Source organism: Crotalus tigris, unplaced genomic scaffold (assembly GCF_016545835.1).
Source record: "Crotalus tigris isolate CLP2741 ecotype Arizona unplaced genomic scaffold, ASM1654583v1 scf7180000024317.942107, whole genome shotgun sequence".
NCBI lineage: Eukaryota > Metazoa > Chordata > Lepidosauria > Squamata > Viperidae > Crotalus > Crotalus tigris.
The window spans coordinates 515,753-535,529 of NW_024100489.1; the positions used below are offsets into that span (position 1 = coordinate 515,753).

At 43.2% G+C, this 19,777-nt stretch overlaps 1 protein-coding gene across 2 annotated transcripts in view; it reads right to left on the bottom strand.

Moving 5' to 3' along the window:
* The window catches only part of PRKX (protein kinase X-linked), a 151,802-nt gene that overhangs the window by 8,268 nt on the left and 123,757 nt on the right, over positions 1-19,777 (bottom strand). For both annotated transcript variants that reach the window (XM_039325156.1, XM_039325155.1), the window contains exons 5-6: positions 13,219-13,314; positions 481-538 (exon numbers count right to left, since the gene is read on the bottom strand). In XM_039325156.1, coding sequence (XP_039181090.1) covers positions 481-538; positions 13,219-13,314 — 154 coding nt within the window. The remainder of the gene's footprint in view (positions 1-480; positions 539-13,218; positions 13,315-19,777) is intronic.

Here is a 19,777-nt window from a genome sequence, read left to right on the forward strand (position 1 = left end):
AGTTACTATACTGTAATGGAGCATGACAAGTATGTCAATTAAGCTTGCAGTTATTTTGTGTCATGTTTTATCCGTATTGATTATATCTAAATATAAGAATCAAGGCTTAAGGCAAAGGGATTACATGGCTAAAATCCATAGTATTAATATTAAAATGTAGTTCTTCTGATTGCCTATGTAGTATACATTAAAAAAGTTACTTGAAGAAAAGAAAGGAGAAAAAACTGACTAGAAATTCCAAGGTTGCTACATGCCTCTGTCCCACGAAAATTTGAAAACTTATTTCAATTTTATATTTAAGTGAAAACATCACATAGTTAGATGATTGTCAAATACAAAACAGTAATTCACTGGTTCAGAGTCTTGTAGTTTTTCTATAATGAAAACACGATCTTCCTCCCACACTGTGTCTTCTTAATTTGAAATTTGTTCTTGAGTATAGAAATGTTTTCTTAATGAACTGAGGTAGTGGAAGCATACCTTCATGTTTCCTAGTCGTCTTGTTCTGTCAACCACAAGAAGCTTTTTAATAAGATCCCTGGACAAACAAGGAAAGATGATTTTTTTTAAAAAAAATATACAAGTTTGTATGGTTACCTTTTCACTGAAGGAATTACATCTTAGAATATTTCCAGTACTGAGCTGACCAGTAATAACTCTAAGAAGGTAGGAGGAAATAAATCCATCTACTTCTGGTAGAAACTTAAACTATGTGTGAAGAATAATATGTCTTATAAGCTATAAGGTCTGATTAAATGGACCTTTAAAACTCATAGACACATATCTGTAGACGTGTTAATATATAATCTTTTTTCTAGACAGATTTTCATTTTATTAAATCTTTGCTAATGTACTTTTAAATGATTATAAAGTTAAGCAAAAAAGTAAAAAAGTTTGGTTTTGCTTCCAGGATTTTTTTTAAAATCAGATTATGTCAATTCTATCTTCAAATTTTCAGGAACTTTTCTTCCAAGTTCTGGATATTAACTAGAACTGCACAAACGTCCCCAAAGTTTAAACAACTGCATAGTTCTTAAGCAATTAAGCTAGTTGCTTACCATGTCTTTCACAATTTAGGAAAACAAGTATAATCTTAAGAAAGCTTCTTAACTGAATGAATTTGCACTTTGGTAGGGGTCCTTCAGTAAGGCAACATTTATGCCCTTTTTATGTATGCAAAGTTGTTCATCTAGAAGCCTCTGGAAACAGTACAAATAATTCTGCCTAAGAATTTTATTCCTAGTGAGAAATTTTCCCACAATTGGTAAAAATAAGTTTTGAAATTCCATGCCTTTTAAATTTGTACCTTGAACAAACTGTACCGAAAAGTCTTAAAATAAAAATGTATTCCTGTTTAATAAAGTTCAGCTACAATTACCCCAGAACTTGGATGATATGATCAGACCCCCCCTTTTTGCAATTCTTTAGTTGTTATGTAAAACCACTCCTCCTTAAGCATGTAAATTTTAATATGAAAATAAGGCCTAATGAAAATCTGATTCTTAAATTAAAATGGAACATTTACAAATGATCACTCTTAGTCCTCTGAATATTAACCAATGCCTGAAATATATACACTGTTAGTTTTTCATATTATTTACAGTTACTTTGTATCTGAATGCAATGTGTCAGAATCCAATTATACTTCATCTCCAGTTATCAATTATAGAAAACCCCATTTCTGCCCTCTCTGGATTCTGCCATAAAGAAAGAGAGGGGGGTGAACAAAGGGGCTTTATGGCCCTCACTTCCTTTGGTACAACTTCAAAGGGTTTGAATGTGGTTAGCACCAAAAGGCCTTATCATAACAAAGGAGGCTATTTACCTTTCATGTAGTTTATCTGAAGTCTCCATCCAGACGGAAGAAAGGAAAAAAGGGGTGGGATTGTGATGCCTGAAACTGTCACTGGAAGAGGGGGGTGATTGGGTGGGACTACTGGGGAACCCCTTAAAACCTCGAATGGGAGAGCTTGAACCCCAAGTCCTGTCTAGAACGCCTGCAACCATTTTCTCTTAATAAAGGATCCCTGTTGGAAGAATTATTCCAAGAGTTCTGTCTTCTTAAGCTATGGGAATACTGCATAAACAAATTGCCTGCACTGATTCTCATTGTGAGACATCACTAGCAGCAAATCACCTTCTTTTAAACAGCCATGGCATAATACCAGGTAAAGCTCCATTTGGGAACAACGGGGATTATACAGAAGCTTTCAGTCTTTAGATCAGGGGTGGTAACTATGGCCCTTTTACAACCTGTGGACTTCAACTCCCAGAATTTCTGAGCCAGCATGGATGGCTCAGCAATTCTAGGAGTTGAAATCAAGTGATCATAAAGGGACCATAGTAGCCCTCCCATGCTTTAGATCAGGCATGTCAAACTCGCAACGTCATGTGACATTGTGCGACGTATCGCGACCTTTTCCCCATTGCCGGCAATGGGGTGGGCGTGGTTTCAGTATGATGCGTCCAGCCTACGGATGCATGCCTGCTTTAGATGATCAGCTTCAACCTATGTTTTCCACGAAACTTTAAATTATCCCAGATATACTTCCTTAATTTGCTGCTTTCTACATATGTTGGGCATAGATTTTTCTAAATTCAATCAACAAGCCCCAAAGCCCTGAAACTAAAAATTCTGGATATTAATATTCAGATACAACTGTCTGGCTAAAAGCCAAAGAAAATCATTGTTAGAAATAATAATAATAATAATAATAATAATAATAATAACAACAACAACAACAACAATAACAACAACAACAAAGAACAGAATAGAGGCATGGGAAGACAAATCACTACATGGCCAGTGCATTTAAAAAAATAACTGAGGGTAAGGGACTGGGCAACTTGCTGCCCGATGCCCCTGCTGTCCACATCTGAAATACTTGATTGGTGGGCCAGCAGGTGGCCTGGGATTTTCAGTAGCCGCATCGGTTGGAGGCTTTTGTTTGGGCTGATTTGGCCTCAACTCGGCTTCTTGTGGGGGTGGCTTCTTATAACGAGTGAGCTGAACATCTAATCTTACTGCTGCCTGATACCATTCTTGCAGCTGATCAGGGACTGCTTGATAGATACAGGCCTGGGAGAGGTGGTCGTCTAGTCCCTCCTTAAAGTGATGTACTAGGGATTGCTCAGGCCACCTCTCTATTCAGCCAGCTATCTTGCAAAACTCTTGTACATATTTCAGTGCAGGCCTGCTGGCTTGTTTTATTTTGTGGACTTGTTCCTCCGCTTTGAGGGCAATGGAGGAGTCCTCGAACCTTTCTCTCAATCCTAGGAGGAAAAGATGGGGGTCTTCCAACTCGGGTGCTTGCTCGTTATATAAATTGTTTAGCCACTCAGATGCTTCCCCTTCCAAGCTGGATGCAATCATGTCGACTATAGCAGCTAGGTTCAGACAGAAATAGGCACAGTGTCAAGACTGCTAACATCGGATGTTCTTGCTTGCCATATATGAAGAAGCACACCTGTTTTATTTAGCCGTATAGCATTTCTAGAGTTAAGGCAGATAGCAATAGTTTAAGGGGTGGGAAAGTATGCAAGTTAACCATAACAATGTCTGGGCACAGTGTGGCCAAGGTCAGCTCAGCTGCAACAGGAGGGGCACCTCACGCTTCACATTAATTGGAGAATGTGATTGATGACTGTAAAATGAAGGAGTGAGTTATGCTTTGTTACAGATGCTTGGGGAAGGGAGGATTCAGTTTCTGGCTTAACTTTGTTAGTGCCGAAGCTATGCAGAATAATAAAAGATTCTTTTAGAGGAAAAAGCCTCAAAATTCTTTGAAATCTGCTTTCTTTCGGAACCATGTCATCAAGCCAGAAACCACAAACTTTTAAATTCATTTAGGGGTCCCTTACCCCAGTCACTATCCCTAAGCTAACGGGGATAGCTGACAAAGATTTGGGGAAGATCTCGCCATGGAAGAGAAAAAAGTGCCTGAGGCCGGCACCCCCCCAGCCGCAGCTTCTCCAGGAGGAACAGCAGCAGCAGCTTCTCCAGGAAGGGAAGGGCCAGCTACCCAGACAGTGGAGAAGAAACTCTGGCAAACTCCACAGCTGGGAGCAAGGCCAAAACTATCAGGAGAGCTGATTTGGTCGTCAGACTGGGACAAGCCAAGCAAAGGCTCTGGAAGTTTCCACACAGCCTTGCCAGCAGATGAGCGTGAGTCACGGCGAAGGGATATTTACATATCACATTCCTCCCAACAATGGAGAGCTGCCCGGCCATCTATCGCTGAAGACTCGGGTGAGTGGAAATACCCACCTGCAGCTTGCAGTGGGTCATTAGAATACCTAGCAGAAAGATTTGAAGAATTAGAAGTGCAGAGCGAAGAGCAACTCCCATTGAGAGAGGCCCCCAGCCTCTTCCTTGCAGATCAATTGGCTTTTCAACCCCTGGGGACCCCTGCCAAAGCCTCTAGCCCCACACAGAGAGGAGATTCCAGCCTGGGGCCCCTGCTGCAAGGTGAAATTGAGCAAATTCCACAGATAAGTGATCAGCCGTTTCCAAGCCTACACCAAATAATAGAGGCCTTGCAACAGCTCGGGCTAGTGCCAAAGCCAGGGGAGCTACAGCCAGTGAGCTTGCAGACGAGGGAGGCCCAACATGTCCAGCAGCCATTGAGGGGCCTACAGCAGCAGAGGGCGTCACCACCCCCTGCAGCCCAACAGCAAGGAGGGCTACTACTACCCCCGCTTACACAACCACCATTGGGAGGCCTGCAGCAGCAGGGGACACCCCCAGCCCCCACTGCCCAGCAGCAGAGGGCCCAGCAACTATTGGATCAGCAGTCAGGGTGGAACCAACTGCAGCAGGGGGCGCCATGCCGACTACTGAGAGCCCCGCAGCCGTTGGATCAGCAGGCTGGATGGGGCCAACTGCAACTGGGGGCACCACGTCAACAGTAGAGAGCCCCGTAGCAATGGGGCCAACAGCAACTGGGGGCACCACCAGCCCCCGCTGCCCAGCAGCAGAGAGCCCCGCAGCAACGGGGTCGACAGGCCGGATGGGGCCAACTGCAACTGGGGGCACCACCTCAACAGCAGAGAGCCCCGTAGCAATGGGGCCAACAGCAACTGGGGGCACCACCAGCCCCCGCTGCCCAGCAGCAGAGAGCCCCGCAGCAACGGGGTCGACAGGCCGGATGGGGCCTACAGCAACTGGGGGCACCACGTCAACAGCAGAGAGCCCAGCAGCAATGAGATCGACAGGCCGGATGGGGCCAAGAGCAACCCGGGTGGGGTCCGCAGCAGCCTGCATTCGCACCACCTTTCAAAGCAACGTTCGATGGGGACCCAGAGAAGCTGATTTTTTTCCTCAACCAAGTGCGTTCTCATTTAAATCGCTGGGCCTATCTCTATCCGGAACCAGGGGCCATGGTTGACGTCATTGCGGCCAACCTGGAGGGAGAAGCATCTGAATGGCTGAACAATCTATATAGCGAGCAAGCCCCCGAATTGGAAGATCCCCATCTCTTTCTCTTAGGACTGAGAGAGCGATTTGAAGACCCATCCATCGGCCTCAAAGCAGCAGGACAAATTCACAAAATAAAACAAGCAGGGAGGCCTGCCCTGGAGTACGTGTGAGAGTTCCGCAAGATGGCAGGTCGAATAGAGGGGTGGCCTGAGCAGTCCCTCATCCATTACTTCATCGAGGGATTAGATGATCACCTCTCTCAGGCTTGCATCTATCGAGAAGTACCTGATCGACTGCAGGAGTGGTACCAGACGGCCGTGAAGCTGGACGTTAAGCTCTCTCGTTATAAGAAGCCTCCCTCTCCTGGAGTTGAACCAATACCAGAACGATCCAGACGACAACCAACCCCCTGGAAACCCCCAACAACTATGCCTACCGAAAGACCCAGACCACCTGTGGGGCCACCGCTTGCATGCTTCCGATGCGGACAACAGGGACATCGAGCAGCAAATTGCCCAGTCGCCTACCCTCAACAGCAGAGCAGACCGAGACCCGCAGCAAAAAAGAAACCTGATCAGCAACCACCCAGAGGGAAATCCAATTGGATCAACCAAGAACTGGCTGCCCAAGTCGCATCCCCTGCGCGGCAGGACACCGGAGCCAAGGCTGGATCTGTCCCTGCTCTACCGCCTCTTGACAGCGATGACGAAGGGAAAAACGACCCAATGGTGAGTCGCGAAATCCCGTCTTTTACCCTAGCTGCCAAACTTATAATCCCTAAATCAGGGGTGCAAATAAACTTAAGTGTGCTAATAGACTCTGGATGCACCCGATGTATTATTAGCTTACTCTTTGCTATGAAATTGGGCATACGAGCAAAATCACTCTCCAAACCCATGAGGTTTGAACAGGCTGATGGCTCCCTCATGGGAGGAATTCTCATCACACAAGTAACTGAACCCTTACGCCTAGAGATAGGTGCACACTGGGAGTTTATTCGCTTCCTGGTGGCTCCAAAAATGACTGAGGCGGTGATCCTAGGACTAGCCTGGTTAGACAAATGGAAGCCGTTTATCTGGTAGGAGAAAGGAGTGAGAACTATGAGACTACCTATAGGGCCTGATCCCCCCATTGATTCAACAGATATTATTGGGCATCTTAGGCCACCCAATGAGCGAGCGCACATGGCCGCCTCACTGACTCCAGGTGAACCAGTCATCCCCAAAGAATACTTGGACCTGGCGGAGGTGTTCAGTGAAAAAGAATGTGATGCCCTACCCCCTCACAGACCCAATGACTGCTCCATCGAACTGGTGCCCGGAGCCAAACTCCCACGTCCGAGGATGTATGCTATGTCCCCCCTCGAAATGGAGGAGATGCAGCGATATGTGAACAAGAACCTAGCAAGGGGGTTTATTGAACGGGCCAAATCTTCCGTGGGAGCCCCTGTGTTGTTCAAAGAGAAAAAGATGGGTCTCTTCGTCTCTGCGTAGACAAGGGACTCAATGCTGTAAGTGTGGAAAATAAATACCCCCTCCCCCTCCTAAAGGATTTATTGACCCATATGGCTAAAGGGAGTGTCTTCACTAAGTTAGACCTAAGAGAAGCATACTACCGGGTGAGAATAAAAGAGGGAGACGAGTGGAAAACTGCCTTCAACTGTCCTATGGGGAGCTATCAGTTCAAAGTCATGCCATTTGGACTACAGGGGGCCCCAGCTGTATTTATGCAGTTGATCAATGAGGTTCTACATGATCACTTGTACAAAGGGGTTTTGGTGTATCTTGATGATATCCTGATATACAGCACAAATATGACTGATCACATAAAGCTAGTGAGAGAAGTGTTAAAGAAACTATTGAATGCCAAGCTTTATGTCAAATTGTCAAAATGTGAATTTCACCAAACCCAATTAGACTATCTTGGCTACCGAATTTCCAATGAGGGTATTGAAATGGATCCAGCCAAGGTAAAAACTATAATCGAATGGCAACCCCCAAGGACTCGCAAACAGCTCCAAAGCTTTCTGGGTTTTGCCAACTTTTATCGTCAATTCATCCCTTCTTTTGCCGAGATTGCCCTTCCTCTTACAGAACTACTCAAAACAGGTAAAGGAGGAGGGAAGCCACGACTGGGCCAACCACTAGCATGGACAATGAGCTGTCAAACAGCTTTTGAGAATTTAAAGAGACTATTTGCCGCTGAACCGGTTCTAAAGCACCCCTGCCCAGGGGAACCCTTTGTGATTCAAGCCGATGCCAGCGATGTGGCGGTTGGAGCAATGTTACTTCAAACGAACAAAAATGGGATCCTGCAACCCTGTGCCTACACCTCTAAGAAATTCACTGAGAGCGAGCAAAGATGGGCAATCTGGGAGAAAGAGGCCTTCGCAATTAGGTGGGCGCTATTGAACTGGCGACACTATCTAGAAGGGAGCAAGGTGCCATTTGAGGTATGGACGGATCACAAGAACCTAGAGGCACTGAAAACTACTCGCAAATTGTCACCAAAGCAAGTACGGTGGGCACAGTACTTTAACCGCTTCAACTTCATTCTAAAGTACATACCAGGAGGAAAGAACTTTCTAGCTGATGCGCTATCCCGGTTACCCCAGTACAAAAGTGAACGAGAGCAGGTTAACGAGGCAATTATTCCCAATCCACAAACTGTCACTCAACTTACACCTCGCAGGGTCCCCAATCCTGATGACCCTGGAGTGAAGAAAATAAAACGAGAGCTCCTCACTGACCACTGGTTCAAAGATAATCAAGCGTCCCTAACATGCAGAGATGGCTTGTCTTACAAAGGGGGGAAGTTATATTTGCCAGAAGCGCTCCGTCTTAATGCTCTCAACCACAGCCACGATGTAAAGCAGGCTGGACACTTTGGATATTTGAAAACCCTACACCTCACCCGCCAGCAATTTTGGTGGTCGGGGCTGAAAAAGGATGTTGAAAACTATGTAAAAAGTTGTACTGTATGTGCCACAATGAAAAGAATCCCGGGGAAAACTCCTGGGTTACTGCAACCTGTGGCAGACCCTTCTCAACCCTGGGAAGAAATAGCTATGGACTTTATAGTGGACCTACCTGAAAGTAGTGGAAATACTGTCATCTGGACTGTGATAGACCTGTTCTCAAAACAGGCTCATTTCATCGCTTGCAAAGGACTCCCATCTGCCCAACGCCTGGCCAAATTGTTCCTGAAACATATCTACCGGCTGCATGGTGCCCCTAAGCGAATAATCTCAGACAGGGGGGTGCAATTCACAGCAAAGTTTTGGAGAAATTTCCTTACCTTGATTGGATCATCTCAAGGGTTATCATCTGCTTTTCATCCAGCCACCAATGGGGCCGCTGAAGCCGCTAACAAAATGGTGGAGCAATATCTTAGGTGCTACGTTTCCTACCAACAGACGAACTGGACTGATCTCCTCCCTTTTGCGGAGGTGGCGTACAATAATTCCGTGCACAGCAGCACCAGCTACACGCCTTTCAAAGTAGCCACAGGGAAAGAGTTTAACCCAATACCTGAATATTCTCAGTTGCCCTCCGCCTCACAGACACTTGATCAATGGGTGAGAGGGTGGGAAGGAGTTTGGAAAAACACAAAAACGGCTTTAAAAAAGACTTTTGAAACCTATAAAAAGCAGGCTGATCAAAAGAGGGCTCCCCAAAGAACATTCCAAGTTGGGGAAAAGGTCTATCTGTCAACTAAATATCTACGCCTCAAATTGCCCAGCAAGAAATTGGGACCAAAATTCTTGGGGCCTTTCCCCATAGTAAAGGTCATCAACCCAGTCACAGTACAACTAAAACTCCCTAAACTGTTAGGGAAAATTCACCCAGTTTTCTATTGTAGTTTGTTGAAGCCTTATCGGGGCTCTACTTTAAGACCTCCTCCAAAGAAGGCACCTGGACCCCTCGTAGTGGTAGGGCAGACCCACTATGAGGTGAAACGTATTCTCGATTCCAGAATCTTTAGAGGGAAATTACAGTACTTAGTACAATGGAAGGGATACCCATTGTCTGAAGCCACCTGGGTGACGTCCAGTGAAGTGAAAGCTGACAGATTAGTCAAAAAGTTTCATGTTAAACACCCCAACAAACCGAAAAATAACCCTTAACCTATACTTATGTTTATATTCCAGGGTTTGTTCTTTTTGTAAGGAGGGCCGGATGTCAAGACTGCTAACATCGGATGTTCTTGCTTGCCATATATGAAGAAGCACACCTGTTTTATTTAGCCGTATAGCATTTCTAGAGTTAAGGCAGATAGCAGTAGTTTAAGGGGTGGGAAAGTATGCAAGTTAACCATAACAATGTCTGGGCACAGTGTGGCGAACGTCAGCTCAGCTGCAACGGGAAGGGCACCTCACGCTTCACATTAATTGGAGAATGTGATTGATGACTGTAAAATGAAGGAGTGAGTTATGCTTTGTTACAGATGCTTGGGGGAGGGAGGATTCAGTTTCTGGCTTAACTTTGTTAGTGCCGAAGCTATGCAGAATAATAAAAGATTCTTTTAGAGGAAAAAGCCTCAAAATTCTTTGAAATCTGCTTTCTTTCGGAACCATGTCACACAGCGGTTCAAGTGAGAGCAGACCTGGTTGAGGAAAAAGATCAGTTTCTCTGGGTCCCCATCAAAGGTGACTCTAAGAGGTGGCACCATCAGTGGTTGCTGGCCTCCCCACTGAGGATGTTGCTTCCCCAACTGTTGCTGGCCCCCCCATGGTGGCTGCCACATCCCCAGTTGCTGCAAGCCTCCCAGTGGTTGCTGCATGGGCAGGGGCTGTTGCCACCCTCACAGTTGTTGTTGCATTACCAGCGGCTGTGGCATCCCCAATTGCTGTACGACCTCCGGGGTAGCAGTCGCTGCCAGGATGCTGGTTTCAGGCATTCCTTCCTTCTCCATGCTGAGATCTTCCCCGAATTTTGTCGGTCTATCGCTCAATTCTAGGGACAGCGACTGGGGCTTGGGACCCCAAGATAGTTAGGTAAAAATTGAAGTTATTGGCTTAATATCATGGTTCCGACAGATGAAACTCTTCAAAATAACTTCGAGGCATTGTTTACCTTAAACAATCTTTTATTCGAGAAACAAAATATCAGCACTACAAAGTTAAAGCCAAAAACTGAATTCCCCTCCCCTGGGCACCAAGTAGCAAAGCACAATTCCCTCCTCCAATTGTCATAAATCACATTCCCCAATTAGCTTGAAGTGCGGGCTTTCTCCCCAGCCCACCAAATCTTTATCAACTCTGGGCGCAATAACCTTGATTCCCACAGTTGAGTTATATTGTTATGACTAACTGGACTCTCATTCACATCCCCCCTCCCAGCATCAACCATTTCTAAAAGCAAAAGAGAAAAGATGGCTACATTTCCATCTGTTGTCAAAGCAAGAACATCCGATGTTAGCAGTGTTGACAAATAATAATAATAATAATAATAATAATAATAATAATAGTACCAATAGTAATAGGCTCCTTGGGTGCAATCCCAAAACAACTGGAGCACCACTTGAACACCATTGGCATTGACAAATTCGCTATTAGTCAATTGCAAAAGGCGGCCTTACTAGGAACTGCTTCCATCCTGCGACAATATCTGTAATACCATCAAACATCCACATCTGCCTATCCCAGGTCCTGGGTAAGGACTCGATAGGTAGACAAAATGCCAAATCCAGTCTGAAATCTGGCTGATTGTGCAATGATCCATAATAATAATAATGTTGGAAGGGACCTTGGAGGTCATCTAGTCCAACCCACTGCTCAGGCAGGAAAGCCTATACTATTTCAGACAAATGGCTGTCCAGTCTCTTCTTAAAAACTTACAGGGTTGGAGCAGTCATAGCTTCTGGAGGCAGGTTATTCCACTGATTAATTGTTCTAACTGTCAGAAAATTTCTCCTTAGTTCTAGGTTGCTTCTCTCTTTGGTTAGTTTCCATCCATTGCTTCTTGTCAAAAGAGCTGTTGTATGTTTAGCACAAATTTGATGAGAGAGGCCAACTAATTTGTTTTGCCTATCCCAAAACTAGTACAAAAACAGGATGACTACTCTGGTGTCTTGAAAATGTAATTGAAACTTTTCATTAAAGGGAACATATGATTAAAAAATATCCTAATTTATCCAGGGTTCCTTGTTTCATTTAGAACAGGAAAGATGTATACTCACCTCTACAGAGCCTTATGTAGTGGGCTTTTATAAATCATTTAGAAGGCTGATTCAAAGCATTTTTTTCAAGTCTTAGGATTACTAAAATCCTCCCCAAAACTTGGGGTACATGCTTTGAGGCCTTTCTTCATCGGTACACATAAAACATTTCTGCCAGAACTGGTGGTGATGCAAATAGATATTTATCATGGAACACTTGGAATGCAAGTTCAGTCCTATTGTCCTTCTATAAGTCCATGATGACTTGGCTTTCCCCTCAGATCTTTGGGCCAAGGTATTAGTGAAGACTGAAACATGTGTTTTAATGCTTGAATTATTTGACATGTTTTTGTAGTGTAGTGTAGTGACTTTATCATTTTATTAGGTTCATTTTTGTTGCTTTTATAATATGTTTTGTACTGGTTAATAACCAACAATGGTTACTTGTTTATGATGGGCAAACATATAAAGAATCTAAATAAATAAATAATCAAACAAGGTCATCTTCTCTGCACTTGTTGCTTTGATTAGCATGGTAATACATACATATTTATATTTATGCTGGTAAGAAACTTTGCTCACACTATGCCATCTGTAATTTATGCTTTTTTACAAGTGTTGTAATAACACTAAAGTACATAAAAGATAATTAATAATGAATTAATATTACTATGGGTGAATTAATCTAGCTACCCATAGTCACTTGTATGGGTGGCGTACAAATTTAATAAATGAATATATAAAATAAATACATTTCCCTTTCTGGTTGTTTCTGGAAACAGCAAATTTGTGCACTGCATAAGGTGAATAATTGTGAAGGGAGGGATATTTGATGCATGCAAATATATTTAAGAAAATATTTAAGGAAAATCAGGGGTTCCTAACTCCTGGGCCATGGACAGGCCTCATGAGCAGTGGGTGCTTGCGCTTGTGCAAATGGAGCTGTGCAAGCACACATGCATACACCTGCCACTCATACAGAACTATCCCCCCTCCTCGCCACGCTGAGCTGCCAAGCCGGAAAGGTTAGCTGAAGGGGAAGGATCTAGCTGAGTTAGCTGAAGGGGAAGGACCAATGATGTTGAGTTTCTCTTTCCCATTTGGTGTAAAGCATCTGGCTTGGAATTTTGTTGTGATAGAAACTTTAATGTTTGTGCAGTCCACAATGTGTAGGCTGTCTGCAATGAATTAATAATGTAATACATTGCAGGACAAAATTGGTGAATTAATAAAAAACTGAAATAATGCGATTTTCAATACATTGATTTGTATTTAACCTGATACTTTAAAATATGAGCAGTTTAAAAAACCCTCACAGGTGAAACAGGATTTTTTCCTTATGCATTGAATTATATGACATGTGATAATGATCAGGTGGTATCACCTGAAGAGCTGGGGCCATGATTGTCAGGTTTTGGGAAAGTTGAAATAGGATCTAACTGGAAACTCAGCTATTATTGATTTTTTTTTAATTAAAAATATTTCATGTTTCAAGATTGAGTGCTAAATTTAGCAATGTAATCTTACTGGGGAGAGGATTGGTGGTTATATGCACCCTGCAAAATGCTGCCTACTCCCATTTTAAAAATAATGCTGAAATAGAAAATAAATAAAATGAAATCATTTTTAAGCTCACTTACTTTACATATAAATCCAGGTGCCTGGGAAAATCTATTTTACCAGCTAGAATCTTCTGATATATTCCAAATGGGTTGTCATCAAAAAATGGAGGAAATCTGTTTAAAAAAGAGTAACAATGTTAGACAGTTGTTTCTGGAAGTATGAACAATGTAGCTAGAAACATAACACAACACAATAAACCATAGTAAAACCTCATTAGGTGCAAAATTCCTTTTACAATGAATATGGAAAATAGTTATTCTGATTTCAATGACTTCAAACATTACTTATGCCCACCTTGTGTAGGAAACAAAAACACCTCAAATGTATTAGTGTATTTTTGGAATACCTTTATGTGATATTCCTAGTTACATGAAGTTGGTATCTGATGTGACGAGGTCTAGAAGTTGATTTGGCAAAATTGTTTTGATACTTATATTAGATAGGCAATATCTATATATGTAGATACGTACAGTATGATATATACAAATACAAGAGCATTAGTTACTTCGGTGCCTCTGTTTTCTGCACAAGAGTTTTACATGTAATGTAAAAAGAGTTTTACATATAATGTAAAAGGATATAAGAAGAATTTCAGTAACACAAGAACACATCTCAGTCAGTTTTGTTTTTGCTATCTTAAAGGAAGCCTTACTGGAAAGGCATAGTTAAAACGAAAACCACAGGGTCTTAGTTTAATTTAATATTCCAAATTTTCTTTTTATTTATAGTTTACAAATGTAATTATTTGAAAGTTACTGTATTTTTGTTATTCAGTTGCTATTATAATTAATATTTACTGAATATATTTCTGGATGAAATGAAGTAAATCCCTGAATTTAATATTCTTTTAGTCGCTTATTTTAAGAGAATGTCTTCTTTGATATTAAGTATAGGATCCAGTTCTATATTTAAAATGCCTAACTAGTTACCTGTAAGACATATTATTGAAGGGAAAAATCATGAATAAAGCAGTGAATATCCACAAAAATCGATAAATACCTTAACTGAAATGTATTGCAAAGAATATATTTTGCTACAATAATAACATAACAATGTAACAATAACATGACAATAAAAATTCTTTATACATTTTATTTGATCATTAACTACATCTCATTTAAACGATTAAATAGCATTTTCATTGCTGCTTTTCAAAAAAAAAAAAAGCCGTGGGTCAGGAGCTACATATACTATATAATTATGATGCATTCGCTTTCTCCTATTTTACATTTACAATACTTTCCCACAACAAAACATATACTTATTGCATTGTATTGCAATGATCCATGAAATGTTTAACTGTAGTTTATTGGATATTGGATTTGGAATGGAATGTTTTTTCTTGTTAGTGTTTCTTGACAATGACATGAAGTAAATTACTTGCACATTATCTTTAAAAGAAAATGTAGGAAAATACATTTTATCTTATCTTAGCTAGGATCACTTGTGAGGCCAAAATAAAAACTATATTATATGAATATGGGAGTAATGATCCATATCAGGGCTTTTCAACCTTTTCACTGGCACTGATCCTGGTGCTTCCACTGAGCCCTAACAGCCCCAAAGAAGCGCCAATCAGCTGGAAAGCGGTGCTGATCCTGGTGCTTCCGCTGAGCCCTGACAGCCCTGCAGCTCCAGCCATCTCTCGCTGAGGCTTGTGCGGTGCTGCACCAGTTCAGCTCATTACCCCTCCCCCGCTACCACTTTTCTAGGATGGTCGCGTACCACCTGCCAGATGCCAATGTACCACAGGTGGTACCCGTACCACTGGTTGAAAAGCCCTGGTCTAAATAACGAGAATGGCACCATTGGCTTTTAGAGGGACATGTAAAGAGGCAGGATATAGCCACCTACATAGCCACCTATCCTGAGAGAGATATAATATACCCAATTAGCTAGCCACAGCAGCCAAATTAACCTCTGCAATCAATGAATGACAGATGTTGCAGCCGAACTGCCTTTACATCCAGGAAATCACAAAAGATTCAGGGGAGTTTTCAGCTCATGTGTCATGCTACAATGTTCAATGGCCATATGGCAAGCTGTGGATTATATACATGACATCTAAAGATATATGCAAAGTTATCAAGCTACTGACTACCATAAATTAAAATGCATGTTTATAGCACAGAGTATTACACAGAACTGTATGTTTGAAGAACTATGAAATATGTACAAAATTTTATAAATTTATTCATTTTAACAATATATGGTCCTGTAAAACCTAATTAGATTTGAAAGGGCTTATAAATAATACTTTGAAACAAACAAAAGCATTTTAAAATCATATTAAGGAGATGCTGCAAAACACTGTAACCCTCAAGATTCTATGAAGATCCTACAATAATGCCTTGATTTATATGCTTGTTGCTTTGTAATAGAATTGACTCAATTGTAAATAGTACTGTCTTTTACAAGAATAATTTTAAATTCCATGAACTTGAAACTCATAAGATAAAATGCACTTTCCTACATTTTCTTTTAAAGATAATGTGCAATTAATTTACTTCATGTCATTATCAAGAAACACTAACAATTTCAATTAAAATATTCCAATTAATCTTAAACAAACATATTAATAAAATTTTGGGTATCCCTTCTACAACACACATAATATTCCAAGAATAACATTCTAATATTTTCACATATATTCCATCTCTTAATTTAATACATCATTAATTAATACCCTTTCTTCTCTTGTCATAGATCTCTCTAATTATTCTGCTATTACAAAATAGTCTTCTATATAAACAGAGTAGAAAACACATACACACAAAAAAAAATCATTTCAGCCTGTTAAGTAAAATTTAACTTTCAACCAAATTAACTATCATATCTAAAACAAACATATTATTACACCAGTTATTATCTTACTGACTTCATTTACTCAATTAGATTGTCAAATCAGTCCAAATTTCTAAAGCCTTTTTGACCCAATAATTAATATTTTAAATCACATTTTTAAATCTAACTCTGGCTTTTTTTCTATACTAAGCTGGTTTCCGTAATGTCGCATCTATGTCATCAAATCTCAGTATTTGAATACTAATGTTTATCAACAAATCAATCTGATCAAAATTCTCTTCCCCTTCTTCCAGTATCATATAAACAATAGGGGCGTTGTCTTACCTGAACGCCTTTTCTCAGCATGATGATGGAGACTCCCCTAGTGGGTTGTCTTAATCTTGCTGCTCCAATAAGACTAAGTCAGAGTTAAAGTCACGCCTCTACTGTGTCCCCAGTTTGAGACTGAGTCGATGTACAGACATTAACCCATGCAATTGCGTTTCCATTATTGGAATCAGGACCAACTGACCTTATCTGGGTGGGGGTGGAGTCTCCATCATCATGCTGAGAAAAGGCGTTCAGGTAAGACAACGCCCCTTCTCCAGCATGATTGGATGGAGACTCCACTAGTGGGACTTACCAAAGCCCTGTGTCCCTAAGGGAGGGAGTCAGTTTGGGCCTGTGACGTTCTAGATGGCAATACTTTCTGTAAAACTCTGCGGCCAAAGGAGGCATCCAAAGATGCATATTGGTCAATTTTGTAATGATGGATAAAGGACGAAGGGGAAGACCACGTGGCCACCCTGCAAATTTCCCCTATAGAAGCCCGTGTCGCCCAAGCTGCAGAAGTAGCAGCACCCCTGGTGGAATGGGCCGTAATATTTCTAGGGACCGGTAATGACTGGTTCTTGTATGCCAGGGCAATACAAGACCTGATCCACCTCTGTATAGTTGATGAAGAGACTTTCTGACCTTTGGCCAAAGGTTGGAAGGAGATGAACGTCTCGGACCTTCGGAAAACCGAAGTCCACTTGATATAACACTGCAATGCCCTGCGGACGTCCAGTGTGCTCCACTGGCTCTCAGTGTCCTGGGATGAGTCAGGACTCATCCCAGGACACTTCCTGGGACCTATGGTACAGAGAATTCACCTTGGGAACAAAGGAAGGGTCAAGCCTGAGGACTATCCTGTCTGGGAAGAAAATGCATAGGTCCTCCCTGACAGAAAGAGCGGCCAGCTCCGAAATACGCCTGGCCGACGTGATTGCCACAAGAAGTGCCACCTTCATTGATAACAAATCAAGTGAGCATGTCTCCATAGGTTCAAAGGGGGGCTGCAATCAGAGCTTGTAAGACCTGTTGTAGGTCCCACGAGGGGTATCGGTGAACTGGTGGTGACTTGGCGTTGTTAGCTCCCTTCAAGAAGGAACGAACCAAGGGATGGTGAGTCAGAGAGGTGGCATTTTCGCACATGAGGACAGTAGCGAGAGCAGCAACCTGTCTACGGATTGTGCTCGGGGATAGCCCTTTATCTAACCCATCCATCAGGAATTCCAGCACAATAGGAACCGAGAGACCCGAAAGTTCCACCTTATGTCCTGCGCACCAATTGCAGAAACTCTTCCAAGTGGCATCATATATTCTATTCGTTGAGGCGCATCTGGATTGTTGAATCACAGCTATCACCCTCGACGAATATGAATCATGGCTCAAGGCCTGCCTCTCAAGTAACAAATGGTTAGATTGAGCCACTGCGGGTCCGGGTGCTGGATATCCCCTTGTGTGAGGGTGATACGACCTGCCGGAATCCTCCAAGAGGGTGAGATGGATATCTCCACCAGGTCCGCAAACCACGGTCGTCGTGGCCAATGACGGAGCGACCAGGAGAACTTCCACCCACTCATGTAAAATCCTGCGGATCGTGGCTGGAAGGAGCGGAAAGGGAGGGAAGGCATACAGCAGTTCCCTGGGCCAGGGACTGTGGAGGGCATCTATCCCCTCTGCTGATATCCCCTCTGCTGAGACGGGAACCTGGAAAGGAACCTTGGTAGTTGAGAATTGGTTGGGGAGGCAAAAAGGTCTAAGGTTGGGGCACCAAACCTGTCCACGATCTCCCTGAACATTCCTGAGTCCAGACGCCATTTGCCATGGTCCACCGTGGCTCTGCTTAGCAAGTCCGCCTGGTGATTTGTTGCCCCGGATATGTGCTCCGCTTGATGGAAGCAAGGTTCAGCTCTGCCCAAGACCCCAATTGTCTGGACTCCTGCATAAGGGGTCTGGACCTTGTCCCCCCATCTGTTTACGTGGGCCTTGGCAGCTAGGTTGTCCGTAAGCACTAATACGTGCTGACCCGCTATCACATTTTTGAAATGTTGTAGTGCCAGATGAATGGCCCTGAGTTCCAGCCAGTTGATATTGTTTAATAGGTCCTGTTGGGACCACCGACCTGAGCCCATTGCAACTGGAGGTGTGCTCCCCAGCCGAATGGGCTGGCGTCTGTGGTGAGGACAGTTCTGGCTGGTTCCTTGAACTCTGTGCCCCGTGCCAGTGCCGGAGAAGCCCACCATCAAAGGGAGTTCAATGCTGACTGCGGAACTCGAACCTTCTGCCTGGAAGCGCTGATGCGTAGTTTCTGAAAGGGAAGAAGGACCCTCTGCAGTTCCCGGGCATGAAGACGGGCCCACGGTACAATGTGCACACAGGATACCATTTTCCCTAACAGCTGGGATAATAAGGCTAAGGTGACTACCTTGTCCTGGCAAATTCTCTGCACAAGGGCCCTGATGCTGTCCTGTCAGTCCTGGGACAAATAGACCATGCAGTTGCTGGTGTCTATTACTGCCTCTAAATGAAGGAGCCGGGTTGAAAGTATAGTATGGCTTTTCTGGAAATTTACAGAAAACCCGTGCTCCTGACAGGTCCTAATAGTGAGGGCGAGGTCAGACTGGGCCCTCTAGAAGGAGGAGGACTGTATTAAAATATCATCTAAATAATATTGGGCACGGACTGGGATCTGTCTGAGGTGAGCACTGCCAGTATCTTTGTAAAAACTCTAGGAGCTGCGGATAGGCCGAATGGTAAGGCTCTATACTGGTAGTGCTGGTGATTATAGCAAAATCTGAGGAATTTGTGATGCCCAGGGAGAATAGGAATATGGAGATAGGCTTCAGTTAAGTCTGTTGATGTTAGGAATCTCCCCGCTGGATACTGGCCAAAATTGACTGTAATGATTGCATTTTGAACTTCCTGTACATCAAGTAACGATTTAATTTCTTTAAATCAAGGATTGCCCTCCAGCCCCCTGAAGACTTAGGAACAACAAACAGTGTTGAGTAGAACCCCTGCCCTGCCTGGTCTTGCGGGACCAGTTCTATGGCCCGTATTTGTAACAGGTGGGAAATGGCCTCCGACATGAGGGGCCCCCCCTCGAGCGTTGTAATCAGCCACTGAAGATCCGATCTGATGAACGTTGCACCCAGGTGAGGGGGGGTGATGGGGGTCAAATAAGGCGTGCATTCCTACAGGGACAAGCTTGCCCTCCCCAGGTCGGACTGCAGCTGATGACTAGGCCCGAATACAAAATGGATACTGCAAACAAAATGGTGGCTGTAAGAATCTTGCCAAAACTTCTCCAGGCCAAACTGCCTCAAACTGTGAAACACAGCTCAGATGAGGCCAAAACTTCTCCAGGCCAAACTGCCTCAAACTGTGAAACATAGCTCAGATGACACCACACCTTCTCCAGGCCAAACTGCCTCAAACTGTGAAACACAGCTCAGATGAGGCCTT